At 39.3% G+C, this 23595-nt stretch overlaps 1 protein-coding gene across 10 annotated transcripts in view; it reads left to right on the plus strand.

Moving 5' to 3' along the window:
- The window catches only part of MBD5 (methyl-CpG binding domain protein 5), a 148477-nt gene that overhangs the window by 106107 nt on the left and 18775 nt on the right, over positions 1-23595 (plus strand). For 8 of the 10 annotated variants that reach the window (XM_030017038.2, XM_030017045.2, XM_030017040.2 and 5 more), the window contains 4 exons: positions 870-972; positions 1646-1826; positions 4986-7124; positions 22133-23161. In XM_030017038.2, the coding sequence (XP_029872898.1) occupies positions 870-972; positions 1646-1826; positions 4986-7124; positions 22133-23161 (3452 nt within the window). The remainder of the gene's footprint in view (positions 1-869; positions 973-1645; positions 1827-4985; positions 7125-22132; positions 23162-23595) is intronic. The other 2 variants (XM_030017046.2, XM_030017047.2) reach the window with 1 other exon arrangement.

A 23595-nucleotide genomic window follows, 5' to 3' on the forward strand; every position in this document is an offset into this window, starting at 1 on the left:
TCCTCATAAATTATTGTATTCTTTCCCTGATAAACAGTTTAGATGGCTAAGTAGTAAAGAGCAACCTGGAAGTTAGAGGCTTGTGACGTGAGAACTTTTTTCATCTTATGAATTAGTGATTTTGCCGTAACAGAATTTCCAATGTCCTATTTTTGGATATGGAGATAATGATTTTTCTGGTGGGAGTTAGAGAAACCCGAGTGCAGTTCATCAGAAACTCACTGGACTGGCTTCTTGGTGTAATATTTCTCACTTTCAGTGAGAGACTTGAAATTTTAGCTGAATGAAACCAAATTGTTTATGCAACTAAGAGACCCCGCTACAACAGTTTTGTTACTGTGCCCCCTTTTCTGTATGGGTTTTCTCGTACTTCTTGAAACACACTTTTGTGTTTTTTCTTTTTAAATTAGGTCCCAGGTCTAAAAAGTACAGATGACTGTCATGCCTGCATGGAACTGCAGTGATGCGGTGGAGGGGGAGAAGGTCCATGGGACTGCACTCTGCCTGTGTGTTACACTTTATAGGAGAGAGAAGGGAGAAAAATAATCTTAGTGTAGTTAGGCAGTAGTTAAGACTTTCAAGCAGGACTGTAATGTGAATAGTAAATATCAATAATCTCAGTTCCTTCTTTTCTCTGCATTTGCTATGTTTGTTTTTCTATAGTAAAATCTTCCTTTAAAATGGGGGTTTGGGGGCTGGTTTTGGTAAGTATCAACTCAGTTCTTGACTAAAAGGAAGAAGTACTATGGAACAAAATATGAAATCTTAGCTGTGTTATTTTAAACACTCTCTATGTGAGCTGTTAAAATGGTAGGTAGAAATCATGACCTATCAAATAGCTTGTATTCATCATTTCTGTTCCTTTACAGTCCCAGTGGGTCTTTATTATCCTGCTTGGAGCAGGTGAAGACTTACTTGCTGACTGATGGAACATGCAAGTGTGGCCTAGAATGTCCTCTTGTTCTTCCCAAGGTAAAGAAAAGCATCATTTTGGATCGCTGTGCTATAATCCTCATGAGCTAACTATGTCAGCTGATGTGCTATGCTGTGACTCAATCTCTGTTTAGATCATATATATAAAATGACATAAGTGGTATACACCCAAAGATCTACCATAAAATACAAAACCAATCTCAGCTCTGCCTTCCTCCCTCATGGAAAAGACCTGACTCGGTTTTTATGGTGTTTGAAAATTCTCCTATTAAACTGGAAACCTACCATTGACAACGTCGTGTTAACATGTGAGAATCAGAGCAAGACACTGACTTGCGTGATAGTTTCAGTATCAGCGTCACAATTTTATTGTCTATGCACAAATTGTAAACTTTTCTTCATCACAGGGCAATCTCAAACACATGTGGTCCTTTCTCCTTTTTTTCTCTGTATGCTTTATACTGAGGAGTGTTGAAGTTCTGTTGCTGGATGACAACTTCTGTGACTCTGTTTACTTATTATAAATATATTCACTTTTTATTTATAATTTTGAAACGTACTGTAAAGGTATCTCTTGGGCAATGTAGGAGCAGTCAGATAGCTGAGAGGAACAGAGGCAAATTTAATTCTGTGTAAAATTTCTGGTTTAGGTATATTTGGTGAGTTTGCTGCCTATAATCATTATTTTAAATGTTGGAATTTTTATTCTTAGGTCTTTAATTTTGATCCTGGAGCTGCTGTGAAGCAGAGAACTGCTGAAGATGTTAAAGCGGACGAAGATGTCACCAAACTATGCATACATAAAAGGAAAATTATTGCTGTGGCTACACTTCATAAAAGCATGGAAGCACCACATCCTTCACTAGTTCTAACTAGTCCTGGTGGTGGAACAAGTGAGTAAAATCCTGCAGAATCATTTAATTACCTAATTTTAAATATATATAATTACTATGCAAAAACAACCCCAAAAGTCTAATGTATCTATGAGTGCAATAGTAAACAGATTCAAGGAAGAAATGGAGGTAGTAATTAGAGAGATGTAGGTAGATAGAAAATTAGTCTAAAAAGCAGGTCATCGCAGACTAAGAGCATGATTTTCTTGGAAAAGATATCAGATTGTTCTAGACAAAGAAAATACATTAGCTCTCATCTTTTGGAACTGTAGTAATATGTCTGATATTCTGTCACATGGGAAATTAGGGAAGCAGAATAAAGTGATTATAAAGGGATTAGAATGTGGCTAAGGACTTGGCTAAATGGGAAATTGTAGTGCAAGACAGAATATACAGCAAGAGAAGATCTCCACTGTAATTTCTCAAGGATTATTTTTGGGGACCAACCTGGATTAGCATTTTAATTATCCATATCAACAAAAAAATGAGGTGGTTTGTTGATGGCTGGAGTTGACAGGTATTATCGAAACAAGAGAAGATCAAAACATGTTGAAAAACTGGGGGATCATTGAGACCTGGAGTGAAAGAAAAGGTATAGCAACAAATCCTGTTAATTGTAAGGTTATTCACCTGGGGACTAGTGAAAAAAGCTATTAGCTGTAAATTATTGAGAAAGAAGCCCTAGATATAGTAGCTGATCAAAGATGCCTGTGAGCAGTACCAGATGGCAGCATGGTGCAGATCAATGTGACTCAAAGAGAGAGAAGTACAAATGCCGTTGTATGCTTACTGCCTTTCCACACCCCTGTTCTCGCTAGCGGCGCTCAAGCTGAAATAGAGCAGAGGCTTTTCTCTTAGTGAACTGCAAAACCTGTTTTATGAAAGTCATCTAGAAGAGTTTAGCTTGTTCAACCTGGCAAAGTGGTGGCTGAAAGGAGATACGATTGCCATCAATAAAGGCATCAGGAGAATCAGCACCAGAAAATAAAGCTACTGAAGGACAAAGTTAGCACTGAAAGAAGCAGCTTACAAAAACATGAGTTGCATAGAAACTTAAACTGAAAATTAAGTGCTTTCTGAGGATTGCAAGAAAAGGTTTCAAAGTAGTCTTACAAATCCAAATTGTTAGGACACAGGAGTGAAGTTACTGTTAAGACAGAGCTCAGTAAGTTTATGGTTATTTACTGTGATGCGTGCAACTTCTGGGAAATGGCCCTTGATAATCTGACAGATCTTTTGCACCCCTGCATTGCTGTAATAATAGCTGGGTGATTGCTAACCACTCTGCAACCTGACTTCAAACTGGAAAATTTTAAGGATATAAAAATAAATAATAAATTTCAGATAGGTAGGCAGTGCTAAGATACCAGCGCTGTTCATAGTGCTGACGTGCTCCTCCATTTTCAAATTGCTCTTTATGATTTTAAAGCTTTGTTTAAATTGATTTTTTGCAATGTAATTTATGTTTTTAAACTGAACAGTGCAATTTCCCAAATTACTATGCATTTTCCTTATTAATTTTTTTTAGTAGTAGTAGTACTTAAATTACATTTTTGTTTTCAAAAACTTAGCAAAATGAAGGAGGTAAAACCAGCTAAATATTAAAGACACAAGTCACATTTATGTGGTCTTACCTTCTCTGTTGATCAGAATTTTGTACACTAAGAAAAGATGAAAATTTCCCAATAAATTCCTTTTGTAAAGGAAATGTCTTTTCATTTATGCACACTTATATTTGACCATTTGCTTAGGTCCAGCATTCAAGGTGAGGGTTCTCATACATGCTTTGTTTTGCAATTCAGTCTTGAGATTTGTCCCCTAAATGAGACTTTGGTTGTATTTTGGGAAAGGTAATATGTTTGTTTCTGTCATGATGTAGCTGGATGAGCAAATAGGATGAAGGCAGGATTGTCAGTGCCATCTGTCTCCTATGGCCAGGCTGAAGGAAAGAAGGGAATTGGGTTCTTGTGAGTAGAGGAATTTAAAGGCACCTCTGAGTTCATTTGAACATGAAATCTTTAGCTCATTATTCGAGTTTAAGTTTGCATATTCAGAGGCTGCATGCCAAGCAGTCCAAGATGAATTACAAATTCCCAGAGCAGCAAAACTGGCAGAAAGTCCGCCAGACTTGGAGCTGCTTGTGATGGGATTCTTAAAGTAAGACATTGAAAAAAAAAATCTTTTTAAATAAAACTGATATTAGTGAGCAGAAAAGGAAAGTGGTCTTGTGCTTGTAGGTAGGTCTAGTCTCAAAACTGGGATTTACAGGAAATTGTTCCACTGTAGACGGGTTCCCGTGTCTGCATATGCAAATATCCCCAAGGCCTTTATCCTGAAAACAAACATATAAGGTAGAGCGCGTTCTTAAATTTAGCATCTTCAGCCCAAGCAAAGCTTGTTGCAGCAGCTGTAGGAAAAGCCTTAATTCAGTAAAGTAATACAGGACATGATACGTCCTCACGTTTTTAGCACAGCAGTTCCCAGGAGCAGATGAACTCAGAGGACTGGAACTCGGTGCCCTTGGTGCCAGCGAGGGATGCAGAGCAGCCAGAGAAGCTGCACCCTCCCTTGCACAGCCATGGTCTCTTAGGTCTCTGCAATTAAGTGCTTGGCTGAATAGAAATCTGAGCCAAAGTCGTATGGCACAGCTCCCCATTCATCCTGATCAGGGACAGCATTTGGAGCAGGACCCTTTTCTCCGTAGGGCACGGAGAAATTTAGTCTAAACCCATGTTGGGCTTTGTTCCTCCTGTACTCAATAGATGGTGCCAGAGGCTCCTTTTCCCCAGTGATAGCCTGCTCCTCCTGCCAGCTCTTCCAGCGGTAGCCAAAGCGGTGGTGCTGGAGATTCAGGAGTAGGACACTGGAGATGATGGTTAGAAGGAAAAGACCAAAGGGAAGCAAAAAGTTTTAAAGTTGTCCATATTTATGCGGTCTTTTTATGGGATACAGAGTTAAGGTCTATAAAACTGCACTATGTAGTAGGGTAGCACGCACCATTCCAGCAACTGCTTGGTGATTTTGGTATTATTTCTGTTGAGGCAAAAGTTTAGCCAAAAGGCTTTCTAGTTTTGATGAATATTTTCACACACAGTAGTTTTGCACTGAAATGTGTGATACCGGATTTCAAAACAGTAACTGTTGTGTTTTTAATACCAGGTGCAACTCCAGTAGTTCCTACTCGAGCAGCAACTCCAAGATCGATGAGGAATAAATCGCATGAAGGAATTACAAATTCTGTGATGCCAGAATGTAAGACTCCTTTCAAGTTGATGATAGGGGCATCTAATGCCATGGGTAGGCTTTACGTGCAAGAAATGGCTGGAAGCCAGCAACAAGAACTTCATTCTGTCTATCCTAGGCAGAGATTGGGTAGTAATGAACTTGGACAGAAGTCTCCGTATCGTGGCAGTCATGGTGGGATGCCCAGTCCAGCTTCATCAGGATCACAGATATACGGAGATGGCTCAATCTCTCCTAGGACTGACCCACTCGGAAGCCCTGATGTTTTCACAAGGAACAATCCCAATTTTCATGGAGCACCCAACTCTAGTCCTATTCACATGAACAGGACACCTCTATCTCCACCATCAGTAATGCTACATGGTTCTCCCATACAGTCATCCTGTGCAATGGCTGGAAGGACTAATATACCTCTTTCCCCAACCTTGACCACAAAAAGCCCAGTAATGAAAAAACCCATGTGTAATTTTTCAACTGGTATGGAAATACCACGAGCAATGTTTCACCATAAACCTCCCCAAGCTCCACCCCCACCTCCTCCACCGCCTTCTTGTGCTCTTCAGAAAAAGCCATTAACATCAGAGAAGGATCCACTTGGCATACTTGACCCTATTCCTAGCAAACCAGTGAATCAGAATCCCGTTATCATTAACCCAACTACTTTCCATTCAAATGTCCACTCTCAGGTACCCGTGATGAATGTAAGCATGCCTCCTGCTGTCGTCCCTTTGCCAAGTAATCTTCCTTTGCCAACTGTAAAACCTGGTCACATGAATCATGGAAGTCATGTTCAAAGAGTTCAGCATTCTGCTTCAACTTCCCTCTCTCCTTCACCAGTGACGTCCCCGGTGCATATGATGGGATCCGGGATTGGAAGGATCGAGGCTTCTCCCCAAAGATCACGCTCTTCTTCCACGTCATCAGATCATGGAAATTTCCTGCTGCCTCCAGTAGGACCACAGTCATCCTGTAGTGGTATTAAAGTTCCTCCCAGGTCCCCAAGGTCAACAATAGGGTCACCGAGACCATCTATGCCATCTAGCCCTTCCACCAAGCATGATGGACTTAATCAGTACAAGGACATCCCTAACCCATTAATTGCTGGAATGAGTAATGTATTAAATCCTCCAAACAATGCAGTTTTTTCTACTGCATCGGCTGGAAGTGGTTCCTTGAAGAGTCAGCCTGGTTTGCTGGGAATGCCTTTAAATCAGATCTTGAACCAGCACAATGCTGCCTCTTTTCCAGCAAGTAGTTTACTCTCAGCAGCAGCCAAAGCACAGCTAGCAAATCAAAATAAACTTGCTGGTAACAACAATAACAGCAGTAGCAATTCTGGACCTGTTGCCAGCGGTGGCAACAACGAAGGACATAGCACTTTAAATACCATGTTCCCTCCTGCTGCCAATGTGCTTCTACCAACGACTGAAGGGCAAAGTGGCCGAGCAGCACTGAGAGATAAATTGATGTCTCAGCAAAAAGATCCTCTGAGGAAAAGAAAGCAGCCGACCACCACGGTGTTGAGTTTGCTGAGACAGTCTCAGTTGGACAGTTCTGGAGTTTCCAAAGCTGGATCTGATTTGATAAGAAAGCAAAGTCAAAGCTCTTTTCCCATCAGTTCTATGTCCCAGCTACTTCAGTCCATGAGTTGTCAAAGCTCTCACATGAGCAGCAATAGTACCACCAGTTGTGGGAGCTCAAATACTGCTTTACCTTGCTCTGGTAACCAGATGCATTTTGCAGACACCAGTATGAACTCTGGCAGTCTCCAGAACTCGCTGGCACAGAGTTTACCCTTGCGAGGGGAAGGTGTGCACTGCCAGAACACAAACACTAACTTTGTCCACGGTACTAGCCCGGGCACAACCAACCATCTTGCAGGTTTAATAAATCAGATGCAGGCTAGCGGGAACTGTGGGATGCTCAGTCAGTCAGGAATGGCTTTAGGAAATTCATTACATCCGAACCCACCTCAGTCGAGAATCCAGGCATCCTCCACTCCAGTGATACCAAACAGCATTGTTAGCAGCTGTAATCAAACAAGTCCTGAAGCAGGTACGTTTCCTTCTAAAAGGATACCCCTATGTTTGACTGCTTGGAAATATATGATGACTATTCTTAAACGGGTTCCTTTTACGTATCTACTTTTTAAACTTGAGTTTACCAATATGAAAAGTCTGCCTATTTCATGCTGATACCCAGATACTCAAAAATAAAACAAATAAGAAAAAACAGTGGTAGACTAAAATATATCTCCCTTTTTCTGAGCAAAATCATCCTGGCCTCCTCCTTGTGACAACTCTTGCTTCTATTAACTTCCACACACTCTGCATAAATAAAATCCATGCACTTCTGTACATACCCAGACCTCAGCTTTTGTCACTTGCCCAAATAAATTGGAGGTGTTTTGCAGCATGCCCTGCTACTTCAACCCTAGAATGCTATTGCTACTTCAACCCTAGAATGCTATGGCTAACCTGGCAGTGTATGTCCAGGCTATACATGTGTTCTTTACTGCTTGCATTAAAGAGTTGGTGTTATCAGAGATTGGAGCAGTTACTAGGAGTACAAAAGTACAAAATAACCCTTTTCAGGGACATCACGGGGGAATGGCAAGTCTGTGTTTGCCTTTATCATGATAATTTTACTAAGCTGGTAATTAAATGGTTGAATAAACTGTATATTCAGTTGGAAGAGTGCAGAGAGATTTCCTGGTTTATGCATCAGTGAAGACTTGGAGAGGAAACAGGTATGCTGCGGTTACTATCTCCATGCTTTTTAAAGATAAAAGGGAGACAGCTCAAAAATGTGTATTTCTTTTAACCAATACTGGTTGAACAAAGTATGCAGTTTTGAAAGATGGTACTGTGTTAATTTCTTAAGCAGAAAGAAAACCTTCCGTTTGATATTTCAGACTTTCAGCTTGGTTAACTTTCAAAGCGTGTATTTGATACAGACATAGCTAAACTATGTCAGGTCAAACAGAAGTGACTGTAAGCGTGCAAGCAGTCTCTCTCATTAACCCAAGAAAGAACCTGATGTGTATTCCTGAGCTTCCTCCAAGAGAGCTGTTTATTCTTTAAAACACAGAATGGAATTACATAAAAATGGACTTATATAAAAATATTTTCTGGTATCATGCTGGTCACAGTGTCTGATGACTTTTAAGGGTTTCTTTCCATTCCTGGGGAAAAAAGGCATTTTTTTTCCTTAGACATCTTGGCGGTTTGTGTTGCAAGCAAGCAGCTATTAATCCTTGTATGGCTGTTTTGCCTTGTCATGCTGACGAAGAGGAGTATTTCCTGATACAGTCTGTCTCTTCTGAGACTTTGTACTCTCTTCTGAACAGAGCAAAGGTCTGGTTTTGCCTTAGGAGCTTGCTTCCCTGTCCCACTAAACATACTACGAAATCCCTTTAGCAGAAACTCTTTGGGTTTCCACCTCTGTTGAGTTCGGCAGGGACCACTGATATGTATGGGTTCTTCTGAATTGTCACTGTCCACACAGCTGAAGAAAGCTGTGAACGTATTGCAGCATTGGACTACGTTAACTTGCCCTCCAGAGAACAGAAAAGACTGAACGTTATGTGAGATAAGAGCCTGTGCACCGGCGGTTACCGTCAAGAAGCTGAGCAGTAGTAATTCACCCCATGTGGGGTAAGGGTTGAAAAGGTTCAAGATTAAGAGACGTTTTACGTTACATAAAAGTTATCAATAAAATGTCCCTTAAAGACTACGAAAGTGGGCTTCTAAGAACGAGAATCCAAGTTCATCCCCGTGTGGGATCTTCTTGTTCCTGCTCCATCACTTTGAGCCAGCCTTATGCTATAGCCATGCCCTGCTTTGGTGTGGTGGTAGCTGGGACCACGCGTGAAGGCTGCCTTCGGGTTGATGTGTTAGTTCATCAGAGCCTTTGCTTCTATTGCCAGTCCTTGTCTTCAGGCAAGCTGAATTTCTGCCCGAGAAGACAAATGCGACAGAAAAAAAAAAAAATCTGTGTGTGTGTCAAAGCCCCATGAAGAAAGGTTTCAACATAAACAGCCAATTCAGTTCTTGTCGATATAGGAATAGTAATACGTGTATAACCCCACCTGGAAACTTCTGTTCTGCTGTGGTATTTCTACAGAATGGTATTTCTAATACCCTGGAGGTAGCTGATAGAATTATAGCAATATAATTACGGGGCCTTAAACTGACACTTTTTTCCTTATCTAAATGATAAATGGTAGTTCTGTGTAGGCAAAGACTAGAAAGATTTGAATATGTTCTGTTCCTCACTACTGAACGGGTTTGTTTCTTTCATTTTGATGCTTGCAGGATACACACAACCTGCATTTAATTATTTTATTAATATCCATGATGGCTAGAAGCCTACAGACCTGTTTTCTTCTTTAAGATGAAATTTCAGATTCTGTTATCTTTGTATTATTCCCAGGAGCAAGGCCCTAAAACGGTGCATAAACCTTCATCCAGCCTCCTGCCTGAGTCATCGCAGCAGCGTGGGGCTCAGGCATAAGATTTAAATCTAATCCATAGCCTGTGAAAATCCAGATAGGGGCGTTTTGTCGTATTTGCAGGAGAATGGAGGCGTTCTTTCTGCGAAACAAGTGTGAAATGTTGAGTGTTTTCCATTAATAATAACCTTTAAAAATAAAAGTTAGTTACCAGTCTGCATTCAGTTATGTAGACAAAACTGCTAAGAGGTATATTGTGAATTATTCTGTACAGAGGTATAGAGAGTTGTTAGTGTTGGTGGATGGAGCTGAGCAGTGTCAGACATGCCGCGTGAACGTGCTTTCAAGAGCAGTTTAGCTGAGTAAGGTGTCTTCAGGAAACTCTTGTGTGCATATTTGAGTTTGTGGCTTTTTCTTTTGTTTTATTTCTAAGTATTTTAATTGCTAAATCTGTTTTCTGTTTCTGTGCCAGCATTCCGAATAGCTGCTAATCAGAAAATAGTTCCTGAGAGGAAAAATACTGAGAATCATCACAATTAGATAGCTGGTTATTGCCTAAGCTTTTAATTATATTTTAACCACATGGACCAAGTTTTATTATTCTAGCTTTTGTTTCTTCTTCCGCAGATAATATCTTTAGTTTCCAGGTGATTTTCAGTATGAGTGTGATGGAATTAAAAATTAATAAATACAAAAATAAAAATTTCTATTTATGCAGTAGAAAGTTTTTGCAGTGTTCCAAGTTTGAGCCCTTGAAAACAAGTTTTATGCTCAATTAATTATTAACAATTTCAGTCTCTCAGTTATATAGTATTTGGGTTACAAACACTGTTTAATAACAGCTGTCTTGCAGGAAGAGCTAGCAGCAGGTCTGTATAGATTACTTAGGGCTATTCCTTTGAAAAGAGTCTATTTTCTGCCAGGAGACGGGGTTCTAGACTCATTTTTTCTAATGAGTTGTGTTAATATTTCTGTTAACCTTTGACGCTGTATTCCTCATTAATCAAGCCCTCAGACTTCTGATACAAGCTGAAGGTAGAATCCAGTTTGGAAGCTTTAAGATTTATTCATTACGCCAATTTGCCTCTCAGAATTAGCCTTTGGATTTGTCTGTTCTTTTTGTAAAATGGGACTGCATCACTGTGCGATACATTTTATTGTAAAGTCTGGTTAATTTATTTTTTTCTTGCTGTTAGCATGTGCCATTAGTCCAGAAGTTCACAGTGTGAAATGTGTTCATCTGTGTGTGAGTGTTGAACATTCAACATGCAAATCCTCCTAAGAATGCAACATGCATAAATGATGGGATTGATGAAAACAAGTGAAAAATATTTGGGAGTAAAACCTATATACAGCTGATAAGGGAAATCAAGGGAACTAATATGATAACCATAGCGAAAAGAAATAAAGATGATAAGTTGTCTCAAATATCAGATCATCAGAAATATGAGAAAGTCTAGGTTGAGAAGTTTCGTAGTGACGGGTAAAGGGCAGATTTGGCAAACAAAGGCTATATCCCTTCCACAGACTCAGAACAGTAATTTTTACTGGTGAAATTTACAGAATAGGAAATAGTAAAATATAATTAAATAGGGAGGAGCTTCTGTCCCACTCAAACAGAATTTATTTTAATGTAGCCAAGTACAGTGTAATATGATTGGGAATGGAACATTGCCGCGGAAAACAGTGACTCGAAGGGTTTTAGGAGGCTTTGATTTAATAGACTTAATGCAAACTGTCAGATCAGTGATGTTGAAAAAAAAAAAAAAAGAACAACAAAACCAAACCATAAAAAGAGACGCTTGGTGGATCCTTGGAAGCACAGAAATGGGAATACGCAGTGGAACTGGGGATGCTCCTGACTCTGTGTATAGTTGAGAAAACCAGAGTTAGGATGTGGCATTCTGGCTAGTAGTGGTCACTGCTCGTGAAAGGTACAGAAATACCAGCGATTTCAAAGGAGGGCAGCAAAATTGGTACGGGTGGTTGTGGACCAGACCTGGGGATGCAAGCCCTAGAGGCAATGTCTGCTCTGTTTTCCAGGAGATCCTGAAGTCAGGCTCACCTCCCACACTGTCAGCTTGTCAGCAGACCAGATGCCGGGTAGTTGAGCTGGATGCGACGTATTCCAGCACTTGGGAATTCCCTGAAATCTGCTCTTTCAAAGAAGTACCCAGGGAATAGTATCTCTTCCTACAAGTATTTATTCTTGGGCACTATCTGAAAAGGTGGAGGGCTGAATTATTTTTACCTTGTTGGCAGACATTCGCTAGCAACTTCAGTGGCTGAAAGCTGGTACGTTCAGCGTCAAAGAAACGAGTGGTTTCCTTTTTGTGAGAATACTAAATGTTGAAATCCTCTACCAGAGGACATGTTGAGTATATGAACAGGAAGAGTCTTAAAGAAATTTCGCAACCCGCGTGTGCGTAGGATGGTTTTGAATGATGATGGTGGTCGCTTCTGACCTTAGCATCGGCTCAGCTCGGTTCCCCTCTTGCTGCCCTCCCGTACTGACCTTCGGGTGTCACGAAGAACTGCGCTGCTTTCACACTCACTGCTCAGAATACTTATACATCTGTGTTAAACTTTATAATGTAGCCTCATTATCAGGATTTCATCCCAATATAACCTAAAGGACTCGTGAAAGATTTTTTTCTGCCAAACTGGCAGTTGGCTAGAGCTAATCAAAGTGGAGCGATCAGGGATTGTCTTCTTGCAGAATCAGAAACTATCTTGTTGATAATCAGATTACAGCTCAGAGAAAAAATATTTTCAAATCAGACCGGCCTTTGGTTTTTTTCTTCTTCAGCAGCATGGCGGGGACAGGTCCCAGTTCTCTGCCATTTGTCGTGTTTAGTTTCCTCTTGCCTGTGCCTGTAGCACAAAGCTATGTCTCCTGAGGAGTGGATTCCTTTAGTCTAACTAAAGGATTTGTCCTTAATTTAGGTGAAAAATACTGATGAAAATTACTGCTACAGATTTTAATTTGTGAACCTGTTTTTCTTTGTAGTTTGGGGTAAGTATTCTCCCTTACCTGCTGGGAGAGCTGTGACTAAATGCTTTAGATGGAAAGGAATGATGCTGCCGTCACGTCCGTATTTTAATGATGTGAGGAACCTAAAGCGTAAAGTGTTACATGAATAAAAGGTTAAATGTACTGTTGGATGTAGTGGTAGTTATCAACATAATGTAGGCCCTTGCTTCTCTGAAAACAGTCTTTCCTATGCATCAAAGACGACGGAGTATTTTAGAAGATATCACATTAAATATGTACAAAGTGGCATATTCTAGTATGTGAGTCTCTGGATTTGCTCCCCAAAATTACTCTTATACATCATAGAATTACAAAATCAGTAGAACTTCTTGACTTGAAATTCAGAAGAGTATCTGGCTGGCATCCTTCATGGGGCTTGCTGTGTCTGAGAAAAGTTTCTATTAAACTGAAATAACCCCTAGACAGGATGCCAACCAGCTACTCTTCTAATTACAAAGCCAATTGAAATGTTCTATTGATTTGGGATTTCGGCATTTATATAAATGTACAGAGGGACTTTTCTTGGGGGGGTGGGTGGCTGTGATTATAAGGAATCACTGTTACTTAAACCTGGAACACAACATTCTATCCTATTTCCCCCTGTTATTTTGGGGAGAAAGAAGTGATTATTTTTCTATTCAAATGACAACTATGAATAATGGGGAAAATGTTCTCCATGAAGAATAAGGTTTCCAGGTGTGAGACAGGTATGGTAGGTCAGGTCTGCTCCCTACCCTGCAATTCAAATGAATATTCTCATTTATTTGCTCTTTTTAACTCTTGATAGAAGATTTATGCACAAAACCACTCTCATTCTCTGAACATAAAGGAATTACTGACTTAGTAGGCATCAGCAATCGTATTAGGTAAAACTGAATTGTTAACCTGATAGACTTTTATACAGTCAGTGTAAATATACTTGCTACCACGAGGCTTACAGTAGAAGAAAAATTTGGAAGTGGAGTAGATTTGTCTTTTCAAATTACCTCTATTTACGAATGTTTATTGTTAGCAAGTGCTAGCAAATAGGAAAAACTTAGGAATCAGCTCAATCTCTACTTAATTAACTCAGTTGTTTAGTTCAGGGAGCTGAAATGAATAAGCTTCTAATTTTAGTAGAAGTGGAAAAAGGAAATGTAGGAATAATTTATTTATAGCTATATCAGACATGTTACGCTGGTTGAGTTTTGGTGAGCGAAGACCAGAAATGGTACTATTAACTGAGCGCTGGCTTGTCGAGGGTTATGCTGGGATGACGTACCGCTTCTCCCGCATCCCGGGGCACGTGCGAGGCTCGCTCGGGAAAGGCGTGCAGTTATGTAGATCTCGGCATTGCTACTACATCCTTCATCCTCGTCTTTGAACTTGATACCGACAATGTATATTAGCTGTACTCTGACCTCACCTGCTGTCTGGGGCCCTTCGGGCACTGCCGGACGCGGTGCCTGAATCGCAGTGGCGTTACCTCCGAGATAGAGACCAAGCTTAAAAGTTCAGCTCTGCTGAGCTCCGCTTACTGAGAACATCGCTTGCTTAGACGCGCAGCTTGGTTTTTTCTTGTGTTGTTTTGTTTCTTAAAATCTGAATTTGCTGGTAACTCACAGTGTTTTGAGTTAACCAGACTCTTACCTGGTTAGTGTTTTAAGTGCCATACATTTGTCTAGGAATTTATATTAATGAAAGTTGGAGTATTTGTAAAAAATAATAATAAAATAATGCAGAAAGATGAGTCTTATTTTATTAAAGATGTTATTGTGAAGGAAAACAATTAATTATGTAAGATTTTCCATTCATATTTAGCTCTCACCATCTTCTGAAAATATTCTTAAGCAGAACCAGTGGGCAATTCCAAAACTTGCTAGAGTGGGCACTATTGAAAGAAATAACGCTTTTTATTGAACTTTTAGTTTCCAAATTTGCAATAAAATGTTTTACCTCATCTGCAATGCATCTCCCACAATTGTGAATGGGGGAATGATACAGGACGAGGTCAGACCAAGTGCCAACGCTGAGAAAGTACTCAAAGACTTCCTTCATTTGTATGCTGTTGTCTGGACAGTTTTTTACTAGAAGACTGCTTCTGCTTTCGACTAACAGCTAAGCACATAAGAACAGTTTTCCCAAAGTCATTTTAAAAACAGCAGTGATGGTAAAATGCAGAAGTCGGAAGAGACAGGGGCAAGAAGAAGAGCCAAGACCAAAATTCAGTCAGGTATTTTAAAAAAAAAGCCTAATTTTAAGCATTGCTGTTGTCGTAGAAACTGCTTTGGGCTTTTTGCCCTTCCCCCAGAATTCTGACAGACTCATTCTTGACTAAGTCACTTCTCAGAAGATGCAGAGCCTGCATGCTGTAGTCCTCAGTGATTTTCATCCTTAAAATAATCTGTTAAAGCAAGAGTTTGAAAAACACTATTAAGAACGGGGCCAACATTACAGCTGTTTTGTTGTAAGTAAGAAAAAAAATATGATCATGCAGCGTTATGCCTTTGGTAGTCATAGTAATATGCTCAGCTGCTACAGTGATAAGCGTGATATTATGGATAGGCAGTTAAACCTGTTTCACAGAAGAGCACATTCTGTGCGGATGGAGTATTGTATATGAGGGGAGTTCATGTTTTTAACTGGTTCTGCTGGGCTGAGAAGGATGTTTTATTTATTGGTCCGTTGTTGTGATTTCTCTGTTGTCTCAAGGGAGTGCGTGATCTCGATAAGGAAAACAACTGACAGTAGTTTGCGGTTAACTGCTGAATTATGGTTTCTTCGGAATTGAAAGCACTATAATAAATGTGATACCAGATAAATATCTTAAATGTTTTCCATTCCAAAAAGAAAACGGAGAGTATAATTATAAAAATGTATAGCTCTTGGTTCTAAGTTTATAGGTAAGTGATGGAATATGTAGTTAAAGCAAGAACATGTTGTCTCAAATTTTTAAGGATTATGAGGTCATATCATTTCCATCAGCGATTATACTTCTGTGAAAGTTAAGCCTCTTAAAATCACTAATTTAACAATATTGCTACTGATGCAAACTATGTGTTCGTATCTCTAAGTTGATATTAATTCTTATTTTGTATTAGTGTTGCAGTAGCTTCTGGAGGCCTCGAGCGCGGATTGGTGACCCTGTGCGGTAGAAGTTGCACTAACCTTTTGGGATAGAGTAGTAATTACAATGCCTAAGTGATCTTTTCTACTTTCACACCTTCATAATCTCAGGGTAAGGCATGCAGTGGAACTTTCTTCTCTCCACTCTGGCTGGACCTTTTTGAAAGGATCGTGCAGCTCTCTTCTGCAAGAGCTACTGAGTTTTACCCTAGGAGAGGTTGGAAGTGGTGGAGGGTTTAGCAAGAAGCTCACTACGTGGCCAAGGAGTTAAATGTGAGTTTCTGTCAAGGGTTTCAAAAACTTGAAATGTTCTAAACTAAAAAAGCAATAAAGAAAATATCAAATATAAAATAAAGCTAGCTGCATTTTTATTGAATATACAGGAAAGTAAGAATTGAGAAAGTGGTATCTATAACATTTGTTCTCAACTCTTAAAATGTTTTAGGTGTTAATGGCTAATGAGCAAGTTCTGCACTTCTAGTTTCCTAAGTACTTAATACACCTGTTTTATCGGTTATTTTTATTTTACAAATTCCAGCAATGTACTGTTGAGACTGTTGAAATATTAGAGTACATAATGGATAGTTTCACAGAGAAATGCGTTGTAAAACTATTTGCATTATCATTTTCTATTTGGTATACTTTAACTGCAATTTTTTAGGAAAATGCATATATAGTTAATGTTCTTTGATTTGCTAGAAATACTTTTAGTATCTATGAAGACTACTAGAGTTTGCTTTCAGTTTGAATTGTCTGGTTTCTAGGGAAGCTGAGCATTATTCACAGTATGTGAAGTCATTACTGTTCCTACATATTTATATGCAGACATGATTCTTCTTCCACTGCAGAAATGATGTATAGTTTTTGATTCTTTCCTTTTATTTAGTTTGAAATCAATAGCTCATACCCCAACTTCTGTTTCTGAGGACAGCCATTGAAGCTTGCCATACAAGTCTTCATATTGTTCAAATCTTAATATTGTTTAAAACCCAAGACTGAAAACAAGATAGACCTCTGACTACATCCTGCCATCCCAATAGCATATGTGTACATATGCATCCCTGTCTTTTCATGGTAGCACAATGCTGAGATATTAATGATAAATATCTTGTGCTCTAATTTTCTTTATTTTAAGTGAGCAGGGAGAATGAATCTTGTCAAACACAAACTGATTCCATAATGCCCATTATTTTATTGTTTTCGCTTAAGAATACCTGTCAAGCAATACTTCAAAAAAAGGTACACGGATAAAATCCACACAGGAAAATAAACCTTCTTTCAAAAGAAAACAAAATAAAAATGCTCATAAATAAAATACTATAGCCCACAAAGTAATAATTTAAAAAATGTATATCCTATTCAATTTCCATTTATTTACTCCCAAAACATTTATTTGACTCTCTAAGAGAACAATAGATCTACTTTTTCAGCATTCTGGATATTTCTTCTTCTCGCTGCATTACAAAGACGGTTCCTTTTTCTCAACAACTGGCAAAAGAAACTTTTGGCAGGCACTTCTGTCTGCAGGAGCTGGAAGCCAGTGTTTGTCTTAGGCTTTTATGGCTTTTAGTCTAACTCCTTCATCTTTTTTTCATTCCCCTTTTACTCTTAAGAGCTTCTGATTATTAAGGCCTGTTGTTTACGGAGCCAACATGTACAATACCTTGGGTTTCCAGGATTCAAAATACCTTGTTTTTTATGAAACTTGGAATCAAACTTGTGATTTCCTTTGAGCTTTCAACTCCTATTCGCGTTTCTCATCAAAAGCCTCCTAACTGTCATCTTGGAGCCTGGATACAGTAATAACGAACCGTTTCATGGTGGAGTTTTGGGTGAGCGAACACACTGTCGAAACTCTTTGGTACGGCAGTGCATCTTCTTCTGGCTGTCATCCTTCTGCAGGACTGAAAGAAATCCAAGCGGTCGGAATTGCAGTCCTGCTTTCCTTACAGCACTGCTGGCCAAGACAACTTGTTTGCGTAGGGCTCTTTTTTCAGCTGACATCCACCATCTGGTTTCCACAGTCATCCTGCCCTCGTTGAAAATTCTAGAAAAGACAATGTATGGGTCTAGATATCACTTTGAATAAAAGACAGACCTCAAAGGACATCCAGAGTTAGTTCCAGATCACCTCTGCTACGCTTTGGTGCTACTGCCCAATTTGGAAGGACAGGCCTCTTGTTAGGACTTTTCTTCTCTTGTACTTGCAGTGTAGCTGATAGCGTTGCTTTGATGAGGCACGTTACATTTTTCCGTGCTGTTCAGAGAACTCTTCACGGCTTCACGCTGCCGATGCCAGGCATCGCTTTCTTCTCATTGCACCTTGTCTCCTCGTGAGTCGAAAAGACAGGACTGCTCAGGATCTTGGAGATTTCATTCTGAAACTGGGGAAGGACAGTTCAGAGGGCTCTCCGAGGGCTCTCGTGGTCCTCCCAGAGGAAGGTGGCCTTATGCACCTTGTTTATTCAGTGCTATCAATCACAATTATGGAAATTATCCATGTTTTATAAAGGGGAAAAAATAATTCAGATTTTTGTCTTTTGGATTGGGGCCAAACATTCAAAAGAAGTTTAGCAGCACTATATTTTAATGAGAATGGGTGTGCATGCATTTCTTCATCTGGAATATTGACTTGTTGGAGATGGCATTTTGGAAGAGATCCAGAAATCATATTGTGGCAATTCAGTCTGTTGCTGGAGATAGATTTGTCCCAGAATGCAGTTGTAAATATTGTATTGGCTACTACCCAATTCAGGACTTCTCTACACCAATTCCTACCGTGTCTTTCTGTGAGGCAGGTTTAACAGAAGCTGGGGGGGATATTTGCCTGTGTTTTCTTTTCCTGCTGAAGTCTGGCTGCTCATCGCCTCTTCAACTCCCAAACTTCTCAAGTCTGGATTGAAATAAGGACACATTTTCTTCCTCCTACTCAGAATCCACCCTTTTTTTTTTTTTTTTTTTTTTTTTTCCCTAGTAGCAATTAATTAATTGCCTAATTAATCTGGAGAAAGGACAAGTGTTGAATGCACTCTAGACCTCTCAGGTTAGATCTCCAGAAGCAGCGTTTGATGGGGGTTAGAAAACAGAGCAGTGTTTGACAAAAACCTAGCAACAATTTTACAAGTTTGAGATTTGCTTCACACCAGATACTCTTCCATGTGGTCATTTACCTGTGTAGAATGGAAAGTAGGATCATAAATAAATTAAAAATGGAGATTAGGTCCACTTGAAAATACCAAAATTAGGTTTTATATTCATGAGAGCTCTATATATAGAATAGTTTCCTCATGCCTGAATTAAAAATCTATCCATGTGCTGCTTAACACATTGAATACGATTTCTAGTAGCGAGGGAAGCCTGCCTTAGCTACCGAGGAAAAAGCTTGTATATCTGTCTTTCTCCTATTGCTGGAGTAAAGAGTTTCCAAAAAAATACTGCCTGAAACGAACTCATACCTTAGAAAGTCCAGTATATCAGACTATTCCTGCAGGTCAGGCTAAGCTGACGGTAGCCTGGTTTTATCTATATGACAGTAAGATTTTATATGGAAGGTCATTTACAAGTGGGAGAAATAGCCTTCTGAAGATGTTCGGGTATTACCTGGCCATCTTAAACTAGATTACAACTAGAGACACTCACGTTAAGTGTGTCTCGAAGTGCAGTGACAGTTTTGGTTCAGCGAGCAGTTTTTCAACCAACATTATTTAAGAGGCCCTATGTATTTTTTAAGTACAGTAGGCATCCATCTTGTGTCATTTGAGTGGTACAGCTGATTCTTCTGTTAAAACCATATAGGAATGGCTTTGTAATGGTATTTCTTACATCTGTAGTTTGGTCTTTGGGACTTCTCCTAATATTTAAATCCTTGGAATGTCAGTTCTGGGTACTGATTTAAACAAAACAAAATAGAAAAATTTGAAAATTTCCTTTTTTGTGAGCAAACAGGTACCTGATAGTTAATAAATTTCCTTTTTTGTGAGTGAACAGGTACCTGATAGTTAATAATGTGTGTCACTGTGGGCTCTGTAGCATACTGATCCATTACAAGCCTGGCATGAGAGTTTGAAACTATTACAAGTGGGTGTGTTTTCTTTTCTCTTGTGAAACAAAAAGAATTTGCTTTTAGCCACAAGACTGTAAAGACTTCTCTGTTGCTTTTCTAGAAATGCAGTTTAAAATATTTCAGAGATTAGTAAAAAAAGGAAGATGTGCAGTTGTATTTTAGTTTAGGTTCTCTGGGATTTGTGTAATTGAATTTGAGTAGCCAGAGTTGACGGTTGTGTGTTAAAAATAAGTAGTAAACATACACGTTGAATTTGATTTTATGTTATGCCATTCATTTGTATGAACTATGTTTTACTATTGACTTATTCACAAAAACAGCAAAATACTGAAAGGAAAAAAAAGTGCACGCACATGAAAAATCGTTCTAACATGTCATCTCAGTAGGTCATGTATACCTGGATGTGTAAACATGTGCTTGAGAGAATCTTTCTTTTTTCTGTTATTTTTCATTTTGGAGGCATTGCCAGAGGTGGCTTCCCTCCAGAATTAGGTAACGAGTACCAGGACAGATACATTGGCAGAAAGCTGTGGTTTTCATTCATCTCTACCAATAGGTTTGCTGTTACTAGCTTCATCTTAGTTTTGAATAATTTCTGAGCAACTTGTCTGATTAGCAGCTTTTCATTGACTTTTATTGGGAAGGGTCTATAATTTGGAAGTCTGTATTTCTGAGCTAGAAAGCCGGGGAGGGCGTGGGTGCCAGTTTCTCAGTATATATGAGAAGTTTGCCAGGCCTGGGGGTGTCAAGATATAGAGCATTTGCTATTCCTGCCTAATCTGAAATGTTAAACACAAAACCATAAGTGGAAATCCAGTGGGACATATATTTTCAGTGCATGGTTGGCTTTTCGTTCCTCAAGTGCTTATCTGTTTTTTTGTTCCAAACTGCTGCCTAGAGAAATGTACTTGTCATGAAACTGCTTTTACTGCTTTGTTAACATATTTCTCATCACAGCAGAATAGGACATCCTCTGCTTTATGATTACAATTTGTTCTTACTTTAACTTCTGTTAATTTATTATTTAATTTCTGTACTGATAATGGCACCTGGGAGAGAGGGTGTGATCTTTCTTCTCATGAATTCAATGCAGGGCCTCATGTACTGTGTTAATTTTGCACCTTTTTGAGTTGTCATAACGTTACAGTACTTGAAAAATGGTATTTTAAGTTACAAATGATGTAAAGATTTGATTCAGTTCTTACCAGTTAACAGTGTAGTTGCTTATCCCTTTTCAAATAGTATTTGTTTAGAGAAATGATAAGTGATACTTTCTGATAATCATAGAATCATATAGATCATAATCGATACCTTCTGATCTCTGTCACGTGAGCTATACTTGCGGGCAGTTGGAATGGAAAATTATTTTATTGCATCAAAACCATAGTTAAATACATTTATAATTATACAGTTTTATATAAATGCAGTATATAATTTTAATACCCAAATTTTCTCCAGTGAATTGCAATGGATAAAGTAGAAAGGCATAGTTCACAGCAATTTCACTTGCTTTAATTCTCCTAGTCTCCTCTTATATGTTTTTTGTGTATGACCACTGTCAGTTCAAGACTCTGCCTTAAGTGAAAGGCAATTATTTTATACTTCAGATTTGGTAAAGGGCTATAAAGATACCCAGATAAACTTTATTATTCTCTGGCCTCTTTCCATGTAACACCCTCACAGTAAATCTACCCAGCTGGTCTTTCTTTTCAAGCCAAGTGATGGATATGACTAGACCACCCCAATTATTTACATTTTTTTCTTTATAAATTGTTGGGTTTTTTTGTCTGCTAACCTACATTGACCATAATATGTTTTGCTCATTAGATTTTATCACGGGCATCATCATGACATGTAATTGTCATGATCGTATTTTTTATTCAGGAGTCCAAAATAATGCTTTAAATAATAATTCTCCAAAACCCCATTAAAGGAATAGAGCAGGAAATAGAAGAGCATAAGTTTCACATCTACATTTAGATCGTGTACTTGCACTCTTTCACACAACGTCATTCGTGTCTCCCATTGATCCTTCTTCCTAGTAGTTAATTTCATACTGGTCCACGACTAGCTACATTAAGTTATGGTTGCTTTTAGGTTTATGCTAATCAAAATACGTAATGAACGAAATCCTATAGTATCCACACTCAAAGAAATTTAAGGGAAATACAAGTGTATAGTTAAGTAATTTCCAATGAGATGTAGCACAGCATGTAGTATCGGAAGTAGCTGATGGCAGATACATTCATATTTTAAAAATACTCAAGTCTGGATGCTTAAAAGATTTTCTTTCCTGTGCATGGGTATCAAACGTTACTGTTTTGGATTGATCTAGTTAGTTTATAACTTTGATGATAGTCTCCCAACAGGCAGTATGCTGTTAATAGTTTTGTTCTTTTGCGTTGCAGGGGGTTCAGGACCGTCATCATCAATAGCCATAGCTGGCACCAGCCAACCGGCCATCACAAAGACAACATCTGTGCTTCAAGATGGTGTTATAGTCACTACTGCAGCTGGAAACCCACTTCAGAGCCAGCTGCCCATTGGGAGCGATTTCCCTTTTGCTGGCCACGAACACTCGCTTCATTTTCCGCAGAACAGCTCTTCAAACAACAATCTTCCACATTCTTTGAATCAAAACCTCCTCAATTCTCTACCTATCTCTTTGCCAGTGAATCAGCAACATCTCCTAAACCAGAATCTATTAAATATACTACAGCCTTCAGCAGGAGAAGGCAAGTCTGAGGTCAACCTCAACCCTTTAGGTTTTCTCAACCCGAATGTAAATGCTGCTTTAGCTTTTCTCTCCAGTGACGTGGATGGGCAGGTATTACAACCTGTTCATTTTCAGCTTCTAGCAACCCTCCTTCAGAACCAAGCCCAAGCAGCTGCCATGCTTCCCCTACCATCTTTCAATCTGACCATCTCAGATTTGCTGCAACAGCAAAATAACCCTTTACCCTCAGTAACCCAGATGACCGCCCCACCTGACCATTTGCCAAGCAATCAGTCAGAAAGCAACAGGGTGGAGACCCTTTTAACCAACCCCCTGGGCAACCCCATACCCAGCTTTTCAGGCACTGACACTACTTCTAACCCCCTGCTCCTCCCAGCTGTCTCTGGGGCCTCAGCATTAATGGCCTTGAATCCCCAGCTGGTGGGAGGTGTCCTGAACTCTGCATCGGGCAACACCGCTAATCATCCAGAGGTTTCCATAGCCACCTCCTCCCAAGCCACCACTACCACAACCACTACATCATCAGCAGTGGCAGCACTGTCTGTCTCAACCCTGGGTGGTGGGACAGCAGTGGTGTCAATGGCAGAAACATTGCTGAACATATCTAATAATGCTGGGAATGCATCTGGTCCAGCTAAACTCAACAATAACTCTGTGGTGCCACAGCTACTTAACCCTCTACTGGGGACAGGTCTGCTTGGTAAGTTCGATTTCTTCACAGATATAAAAGGAAAAAAAAAAAAAAAAAAAAAAGGAAGAGGGTTGGGGAGGGGGAGTTTCGGATTCTAGTTTCTTTTTTTAAAGACTCCACTTTATCATACTTCTTTTTGTAAGGCTTTTGTATGTTACAGCTTGTTTATTTCTATTGAGGAAAACATAACTGTTATTGTAAGAAATTTAAAATACAATCTAATTCAGTAACATTTAATACTAGTTTTGGAAATTATTTTAGACTCCATTCTTAATTCTGATGCCACCTAGACCTACTATATACACCTTAAAATTCTGTAAGCAATTGGACTTGTTTCATTTTTCAAGTAGTAAAAGCACAGGTGCATCTCTGGGATGCGGTGTTTCATTTCAAGTGCATGTGGCATCACAGGGTTAGTACGAGTAGCTGTGCAGTAGATGAAA

The sequence above is a fragment of the Aquila chrysaetos genome, chromosome 6 (genome assembly GCF_900496995.4).
Source record: "Aquila chrysaetos chrysaetos chromosome 6, bAquChr1.4, whole genome shotgun sequence".
NCBI classification, from domain to species: domain Eukaryota; kingdom Metazoa; phylum Chordata; class Aves; order Accipitriformes; family Accipitridae; genus Aquila; species Aquila chrysaetos.